At 35.8% G+C, this 10,122-nt stretch overlaps 1 protein-coding gene across 4 annotated transcripts in view; it reads left to right on the forward strand.

Moving 5' to 3' along the window:
* ZBED4 (zinc finger BED-type containing 4) overlaps positions 1-6,892 on the forward strand; it is a 914,269-nt gene extending 907,377 nt beyond the window's left edge. For all 4 annotated transcript variants that reach the window (XM_050988035.1, XM_030238615.2, XM_050988034.1 and 1 more), the window contains one exon: positions 1,604-6,892. In XM_050988035.1, coding sequence (XP_050843992.1) covers positions 2,007-5,525 — 3,519 coding nt within the window. In that variant the 5' untranslated portion in view covers positions 1,604-2,006 and the 3' untranslated portion in view covers positions 5,526-6,892. The remainder of the gene's footprint in view (positions 1-1,603) is intronic.
* The last annotated feature ends 3,230 nt before the right edge of the window (positions 6,893-10,122 follow it).

Here is a 10,122-nt window from a genome sequence, read left to right on the forward strand (position 1 = left end):
AAAAAAGGAAGTTACCACAATTATAGGCTTTCCATACATGAGAAATCCACAGAAACTGAATATTTCTAATTTCTCTTGCAAACAAACCTGAGAGAAAAATTAGTTAAAATGGGTTACAAAGCTAATATGACATTGATCTTGATAGAGGGGGAAAATGTCAGTGTGAAAAATAGCCTTTTTAATGTGTTTTGTGGCTGTGGCTAATTTTATCATTGCTAAAATCATAGAATATGCTGATTTGGAAGGGACCCATGAGGATTATCAAGTCCAACTCCTAGCCCTGCACAAGACACCCCAAGAATCACCCCAATTCTGTCTGTGTTTTAGCAACACATAAAAGTTGTGGAAAATGTTTAAAATAATTTTAATTTGTGTTTTGGGTTCAGCTGTGGAAAGAGTTCCATAAAATTTAGTTTGCAAAAATTGTAATGCATAGTGTAACCAATGTGATGGCCAGAAATGTTTGTTATCCTGAATGAAGGCATCAATAACTGCATTAATGACACAGAAGAATAAATAAGAAAGAGCTTGGCAAAATTTAAAATTCTAATAGAGTTCAGTGGAAAAAAAAGTGACTGATAAATGCAGACAGCTTCTTCATATTTGTGAGGGACTACTCGGTTCCAGTTGTTTTTGAGGCTGCTGTTGCCCTTTTGTATGCAACTTTATATGCAACTTCAAAAACCTACTGTTTGTACTGGAATTGGTAGTGAATAATCTTTACTCACAACTGAAATTAGCTGTCTTGTTGTAAATGGGCTTTCTAGTGTAACCTTTGGACATGTGAGGGTCTTGAGCTGGCAGTGCTGTACTAGGCACCAGCTTGTGCAGTTCTGTGTGTCTTTGCTTCTGAGTGATGCTGCTACATGTTTGGAAGATCTTCTCTGTCTGTATGGCATTTATACAGCTCAGTTGTCCTAAATTAAACTTTTCAGTTTTTAATCAGAAAACTCTAAAAGTAGCTTGTTTCTTTAGCATGCTCTTGTCTGGCAGTTTTATGGCATGAACACAAATGTGTGACTATGGTCAGAAGGAGAGTGATTAGTGTGACAATGCTGAACACCCTTACAGAAGTTACTTCTTTTCATTTTAAAGACTGCTGTCAGTAATGGTGGGCTCACATGTATGGGACTGTGATACAACATTTGAATTTAAGTACATATTTCTGTGCTAATGTAATTAAATGCTTGCTTTTGTTCATATATATATTGGTAGATGTAGACACCTATACAGTAAATGGGTTTAGATATGTGTGTGTGTGTGTGTGCGTGTGTGTGTCCTTTGGTATATGTGTGCTTGCAGTGGTTGAATGATGATGTAGGATGATAGGTATGTGCAGGCAAATATGAAAGTGATGCTTGGACTCTTTTTGTCAAAGTTGAACCAAAGCTGCATATGTAATCACATATTTGCCTACAGTAAATGTATTGAGTAAATGCTGGGCTTTTTCCTTTTTTTTTCAATAGTACATTGAATTGTTTTTATCTCAAAAGAGAAAAAAACCCAAAACATACAGAATACCTAGTGCCTGCTTTCATTTCACTTTTACTGGAGTTTTTTAATGTGCATTAGTCAACTTTGTCTTCTGATTTTTTTTTTGTAGATGGTGTAAAAGAATCTCAATTGCCCAATCAAGATGAACAGAATGGCTTTCTTCAACACGAAAATAGAAGATCCATTTTTTAGGATTATATCTACAACATGAAGCATTTAGCAGTAGCTGTCTTTGAGAACATTCATCTATGATCTGAAATGTCCTGATCCTGGGGAAAAAAATGGGATTCCATTAATTAAGTCTATAATTTTTAATGCATTTTCATGACTAATTATATTTGCTTATGCACAACACGGACACAGAATTCATAAATCAGAGATTATTTTAACACATACACATATTTTGTTTTTCATTCAATATACAAGATACATAATTTTAATCAAATTTTAAATAATCTTTTAAATTATCTATATTTATTAATAAATGAAGTCTTCGCAAGAATTTATCATCCATGGACATGAGTAAAGCAGATTGCCCCGGAATGGATGATACTTTTGTATTGGGCAAAATCAATAACTTGAAAGTAGAGCAAGAAGACGACAGCATTAACTGTACTCTAGAAAGAACGGATATAAAGACGGAACAAGATGATTTCAAACATGCGGACAGCAGTGATGAACAGGAAGACAAAGAAAAGAGCTTTATTACAAACAACTCTGGCAAATATTTGTCTACAGAAAATGAAGATGATTATGGATCTCTTTTTTCTCAGTATAGTAATACGCTGTATGATGTAGCAATGGAAGCTGTGACACAAAGCCTCCTTTCTAGCAGAAACATAAGCTCCAGAAAAAAGTCACCTGCTTGGAACCATTTTTTTATATCTCCTAGAGATAGCACTAAAGCAATATGTATGTACTGTATGAAAGAATTTAGCAGGGGTAAAAATGAAAAGGACCTGAGTACAAGTTGTCTCATGAGACACGTGAGGAGAGCACATCCCACTGTACTAATTCAAGAAAATGGAACTATGCCAGGTATATCTTCCTTTTCTTCATCTACATTATTGCTGCCACCTCAGTCTGCAGATGTTGGAGATCTGAGTTCTATGTTATCCCCCATAAAACTGGTCAAGAAAATGGCTTCTAAAATACCATCTCCAGATCGAATAATTGAGGAATCTGTTTCTATTGTTTCTTCTGAAGAAATATCAGACCTCTCAGTCTCTGAAAAGTGCAGCAAAGAAGAAGTCATGGTTGGTTCATCTCCACAGCAAGCCAACAACCAATATGATGACACTGTTGAGAATGTAGCAGAAAAAACAGTTGTAATTCCAAAGAGTGCATCCGGTTCTAGAAGGAGATCTGCTGTCTGGAAACACTTCTATTTATCACCTCTAGATAATTCTAAAGCTGTTTGCATCCACTGCATGAATGAATTCAGTAGAGGAAAAAATGGAAAAGACCTAGGAACAAGTTGTTTAATAAGACACATGTGGAGAGCCCATCGTTCCATTGTCCTGCAAGAGAATGGGGGTGGTACCAGCATACCACCTCTCTATACCGCCCCTCCTACTCTCTTGCCTTCTTTACTACCATCAGACAGTGATCTGAATTCTATGTCATCCTCTCCTGGAAAACTAATAAAAGAACCAACTTCCGTTTCCTCTTCTCCAGACAGAATCTCCGAGGAGATCCATACTAATCTCACTTCTGGAGATACTCTAGTGGAAGACTCAATGCTGTCATCTTCTGATGATATAGGTGAAGTCTCCTTTGTTTCATCTCCTGAAAAACAGTGTGAGGGATTAGGTCCACTAATATTTGAACCTACTGCTGTGTTTCAGCAAAATAAAAGGATTATGAAAAGGCTTAAGTCAGAAGTCTGGCACCACTTTTCACTCTCACCTGCAGACAGTCTAAAAGCAGTATGTAGATACTGCAGTTGTATGATAAGTCGTGGTAAGAAAGGAGATGTGGGCACAAGCTGCTTAATGAGACACCTTTATAGACGCCATCCTGATGTAATTGGAAACCAAAAGAGCTTTCTCGATGTGAGTTTGGCAAATTCACCTTATGCCACTTTGGCTTCTGCAGAATGCTCATCCTCAAAGTTGACTGACTTGCCTACAATGGTTACACATGATAATCAAATTATATTTCCTGTTAATAGTAAGAAGACCTCAAAACTGTGGAATCACTTTTCAATTTGTTCTGCAGATTCAACAAAAGTAATATGTACACACTGTGGACGTATAATAAGTAGGGGGAAAAAGCCAACAAACCTAGGCACAAGTTGCCTTCTAAGACATTTACAGCGGTTTCATAACAATGTGTTGAAAACTGATGTCCCGGAGACAGTATTATCCTCATCTACGGATAATCACATGCCACTCCGCACAGAATTACTAGGATCTTCAAATTTTGACGAAACCAATGACAAGTTTTGTGACTCTCATCCAGTTGCCAAAAAAATCACAAGTCTTGTAGCCGAAATGATTGCACTTGACCTTCAGCCATATTCTTTTGTAGACAACATTGGCTTTAACAGGCTGCTTGAATATTTGCAACCTCAGTATTCTTTACCTTCTCCATCTTACTTTTCTAGGACAGCAATTCCAGACATGTATGATAACGTAAAACAAATAATTATTTCACATCTTAAAGAAGCTGAAAGTGGAGTGATCCATTTCACGTCTGGAATATGGATGAGCAACCAAACACGAGAATATCTAACGCTGACCGCTCACTGGGTAACATTTGAGTCTTCATTTCGACCACAGTGTGAGGACTACCATTGCTCAGCACTATTAAATGTATCACAGATCGACTGTGACTACAATGGAATCAGTATTCAAAAGCAGCTAGAATACTGGTGGGAAACGTGGATTACTTCCATTGGACTTCAGATTGGGATTACTGTTACTGATAATCAGAGTATAGAGAAAACTTTAAATGAAGGTGATCATTCAAGTGTACAATGTTTTAGTCACACTGTTAATGTAATTGTAAATGAGGCTATTAAAAGCCAGAGAATGGTTCAGAATTTGCTTAGTATTGCAAGGAAGATCTGTGAACGCGTCCATCGGTCAGCAAAAGCAAAAGAGAAGTTAGCTGAGCTGCAAAAAGAGTATGAGTTGCCTCAGCATCAGCTAATACAAGATGTTCCATCCAAGTGGAATACATCGTTTCATATGCTTGAACGCCTTATTGAACAGAAAAGAGCAATTGATGAAATGTCAATAGAGTGCAGCTTTCGGGAGCTAATAAGTTGTGATCAGTGGGAAGTCATGCAGTCAGTGTGTCACGCTCTCAAACCTTTCGAAGCTGCAAGTAGGGAGATGAGTACACACATGTCTACTCTAAGCCAAGTGATTCCAATGATTCATATACTTAACAGGAAAATAGAAATGCTTTTTGAGGAAACTATGGGCATAGATACTATGCTGAAATCTTTGAAAGAAGCTATGGTGAGTAGATTGTCCTCCACACTTCATGATCCAAGGTACATTTTTGCTACACTTCTGGATCCCCGGTATAAAACATCGTTATTTACAGAAGAGGAGGCTGAACAATATAAACAAGACTTAATCAGGGAGCTGGAAATAATGAGTTCTACCTCAGATGATGATAAACCTGTTTCCAATGGATGTGATATAGGTTCACCATCTACAAATTCTTATGGGGAAGATAATCTCTGGTCACTCATGGGTGACATGAAGAAAACAAAAGACCTGAAAGAGAGAGCAAAGTTACCAGAGGAAATGGTGCTTTCTTACTTGGAGGAAGAAGTGCTTGAGCATAACTGTGATCCTCTAACTTACTGGAACTTTAAGAAGTCATCTTGGCCAGTACTGTCAAAATTGGCTGTCAGGTTCTTGGGTTGTCCACCAAGCATTGTTCCTTCAGAGAGATTGTTCAGTACATCCAATGAAAGCAACAACTTTAGTCAGTCAAGGTTAATGATTGAACACTTTGAAAAGCTTATCTTTTTGAAAGTGAATCTTCCTTTAATATACTTCCAGTATTGAAACTAATGAACAAACTGCTAGACTAAATCTATTGTTGCTCACTGGATATTAATTATCTATAACTTGGATTTTTAAATTGCTCCAGTAGGGGCCATGTATGACATCTAATCAGTGACTATAATTCCAAATTTTAGATTCATTTTTTGCAGCTTTCAATATGTCTACATGTGCCTTATTCATAGTACTTCAGGCCAGATATTGTATATATGTTTTTTAAAAGTTCACACTAGAGATAGCCTGTCTCGTCAAATTATACAAAATTATGTAGGTTTTAATCCATAATTGTAAATGAACTTTAAAAAGCTCATTCATTTGTTTTAATAGAATGGCAAAAAAAAAAAAAAAAAGATGTAAACAGTTCTATTCTGTAGTTTTTTATTCAATTATTATGTAAAAACCATAAACCAGGTACTGTATTTTAGTTGAACATTGCTTTAATTGCAAGAAAACAGGTTTTGTAGTTGTCAAAAGAAAGCTGTACATGAAAGATGGGGTTCAAGCTGTCTTTTTATCATACGGTGTTTTTAACTGCAAGCCTAAAGTACTTAAAGGATTAAGAAGAGTTATTGAGGAAGATGTGTTTACAGGAGACTGTTGACTTAATATCTGAAAATAAATCTTAAATTTAACATGAGATGGAACGTCACTTATACAGCAATCGGTAGTAAAACTTCCCGTTCTGGGTTCTCCTATTCAGGCTTTACATTTTAAGTGAATTACAGAAATATTCTGGGTATTTATAAAAGGTCTTTGGAAGTTCTCTCAAAGTTTGTGAATTAATGCTTGTTATTTAATGCTGTGTACAAAAAAGGCAAGAAACTTACCAAGAAGACTCTAATGTCATTCTGAAGCCTTTTCTAATTTTCAGTGCATCAAAACTATAAGGTCCCTATTGTAAAAACTGAGCCCTTACTCCTAATGTAATTTCAGTTGTGTAGAACAGCCTTTCTTAAAGCTCCTAGTACAGAAATAACTGATCTGGTTTTCAGTAATAGCCTTATGGATATGGTGCACTGCTTAGAACTTTATGTAGTAGGGTTGATTCCTAACTGTTGGTGTCCATCAGGCAAATGGGATATAAAGCCTTTAAAGCTTCAAATAAGATGGAAAAAAATAGCCAGCATTTTAATTTCAAAGGAACGTTCTCCTTAGATTTTCTCTAGAAAGACTTATCTTTTCATTTCAGTTTTCATTGAATACATTTTTGGGAAACAAGTCATCATTTGCCTATGACCTTTTAGAAAAGTTGTAGCTTTGTTAAAATACTCTACCTATGCCTAATCTAATTTTGCATTTACTATGTTTTAGTGTATTTATAAATGGTGAACTCAGTTTCTGAAATTAAACATTTTATTTGCAATTTTCCAGTGGTAGTCAACACTGCCTTTTATTTTCAGATGGATTTAAGACAACTATTGACTAAAAGTTAATTCAAACAATTGTAATCATAAATATACCACAGAACAAGCTATTTAAAAATACAGGTATTCCATTCAGCTCTTTGGACTTGAGCCTGGATTCTGCTTCTTTTCATTTTCCAAAAGCTGTTTTAACTTCAGGAGGATTGTTTTAATTACTTCCCAAGTGGCTCTGGTTCCCATGTGTTGTTTCTCTAAAGCATTTTACAGTTTCAGATATTTCAAGTGTTATTTCATCATGTTATGTTTATACCTATACAGTTTAAGTAAATTACTACACAGTGCAGTTGGGAAAGACTAATACTGCTTTTTCCCTGCAGTATTTTAAAAGATAATGTTTACTTCTATCAACAATCAGCATCTCTTTGTTCTTCTAAAGTTAAATGAGAACAGCACACATTTTTCCTGCAGTAATAAAACAATTTGGTCTAGTTTATATGTAGCTGGAAGTAGATGAGTTTGAAGGAGCTTATTGGGAAACATGTTTAAATGGTTACTGGTTAATTATTATCTCAGTTTTTTCTCATACATTTTAACTGTGAATATAACCTTGACCCTTGTAAAGGAGATTTTTAATCTGTCCAAACCAGTGGAGAGGAGAGAGGATGAAAAAAACATTTTCTTTATAAACAAGTGATACAATTTTCACTCAAGGCTTGAATGTAAATACAGGCTATGACTTAAAGCATTGTGGAGTCACATCAAACAAGGAGGAATGCTGGCAGTGAACAAGCTCACCTGAAAATCAGTTCTCTGAACTCAAGAATCTTGGCTCCTCTGAAGGGAGACTGCTGTAGCTCCTATCAAAACTCCCTGTGTGGAAAGTTGTAGTGATGGCATTTTGTAGTCCAAAAATCTGCTTCTTAGTCATACAGATAATTAATTGTATAGTCATACTTTTTGTCAAAACATCCTGAGAACACAAGAACTAGTCACTATTTTTAACAGTAAAATTCATCAAGTTAGTCTATTTATACCTGTGATTTCCCTTTTTCATTTTGGTTTCATTTGGATTTTTAAAGGGCTTAGTTCTTAAGTCCACACTGTTTCAGTGTCATCTTGGTTAAGAACAAATTAAATGCTTATGTTAGAATTTTTTAAGATCCGTATGCAGGCCCAAAAGACCTTAAGATTGAAGCACTTAATTCTTAAATAAAAATAAGGGAAACTGAGAACATAAAGTTGCTGTTTTCAGTTGTAAGCATTGATTCTTCTATAGGAGTTAAAGGAGCATCTCCTTCAGATCAGGCACTGCTGCCTGTCAGAAAATAATGATTCCAAAAGGGCTGAAAGCTTTCATTGAAGCTTGAGGTAAGTTATTGAGTGACTGTGTTTTGTATTGGGTTTGCCTCATTATTTGTAATGTAAATTCTCAGTGATTGCTATAATTTTCTGGGTTTACAACCCTTCTTAAATTTGTAACAGATAAGACCCCCAACCCTCCCCAATTTTTACAGTGCTTTCCCTCAGACTAATAAAACTGTAAAAAGTGGCAGTTCTCATCAACCTGAGTTTGAGCTGCACCAATCCCTGTGGCAGCAGAAAGTTCCCTAATGCATTATATGGTGACCCTGCAACAGTGATACTTAAACAGATACTTTCAGTACATTAGCAACTTCAGAAATAAATTTAGTACACAGACTTTTTTTCAGTGTTAGCATAGAAAGTAAACTGTAGTTGATACTTGGTCATCATAAAAATCTTAAAGCTTTTGCTTCTTTTAAAAGTAGGCAGGTGTGTCAACTATGCACAAAAATAGTTCGTAGCAATAAAGGTAGGAAGGGGAAGAAGTTGAGATCTGCAACAGCCTTTTCAAAGAACTCAGGTCTTGTGAAGGGTATATAATGGAAAGTATTTGTTGAGATGTATATTATGCTTCAGAAACCTGAGACAATGCTTCCCCCACATTTGATTCTTTTTATATGTGGTCTCTTTCCTGCTCACCAAATCCAAGTGAAGGAAACATGTTTGCAGAATTTAGTCAGTGAGCATTTACTACCAATACTCATAGTTTCCCCTTGCTTCCCAAAAGTAGCTTCTGAATTTATAAAGAGCTGAAATGACAACCAGAGCAGTGTCAAGACCAGCATAAGGATGTAATTGACTGAATTGATGACAGCTCAGAGTAGGTGTTTACAGTTTCAAAGTAGCCTTTTTTTCCTGCCTTTATTCAGAGCTGACCATATTAAACTTTCATTACCTCCAAACACAGGAAAACTAAATACACACACACATGTAAACATATATAATACACAATTAACAAATAACACTTTCTAGTTTTAGATTATTTAGATTTTATAAACTAAGCATTTTACTCTTTCACAAACATATTAATCTTTTGCTTTATTCTTAGCAAGAAGAAAGAGTGATTCTTTACCTTGGTTTCAAAGCTGACCCAAAAGTGATTTCATAAAATGAGTATGCCAACCAGAAATAGTAATCACAGCAATGTCCCCAACTCAGGTACCAACTTGGGTTCTAAAGACTGGATCTTTGCTTAAGCTGTCCCTGACTCTTATTTAACCTATGAATCAATGCCTTCTGCCAGCTTCCTAAGTTGGCAGTTTTAAAGGAAAAGGTGGACCCCATTTCAGGCAGCATTTTTACCTTATACTTGGCACAGACTGACAGATGAAGCCTTGGTACAGAACCAAAGGCAGCTGAAACTGAAATAAAGCAGAATTGGTGAAAGACTGCCTGTAAGAGTAAGAAACACTGGCTGCCCTTTCTATCATAAAGGTCTGAAATGAGCACCAAAAAGTTGCTCATGGTTATCTAAAGAGCTGATCTAAAATAAGTAGCTGCATACAAAATGGAGCAGTTACACTTTGAAATCTTACATATATAAATAGGAAATTAAGAAAACCTTTGTAGAGGTGTTTGTTATTTAGCTTAAGGAATTCTTGCAAATACCCTTTTAATGTTTGGTGTCACATGTTAAGCAGGTAGTGATGCATTTCATGTCTCACTGTATAACAGCCTCTTAACATTAGTTTTGGCATAGTTGAGACTAATTATGTAACCAGCTCACTGAGATAGTTGTGGCTAAACACTCTTGTTTACATCAGTGATAAGCTCAGCTTGATGAAAAGTTTTCTTTTTTTCTTGCAAACAGAAAGTGAAATCACTTGTACAGAAGGAGCCTTTGAATACTATGAAGGAATGCTCTTTGAAGGTGG

Source organism: Serinus canaria, chromosome 1A (genome assembly GCF_022539315.1).
Source record: "Serinus canaria isolate serCan28SL12 chromosome 1A, serCan2020, whole genome shotgun sequence".
Classification (NCBI taxonomy): domain Eukaryota; kingdom Metazoa; phylum Chordata; class Aves; order Passeriformes; family Fringillidae; genus Serinus; species Serinus canaria.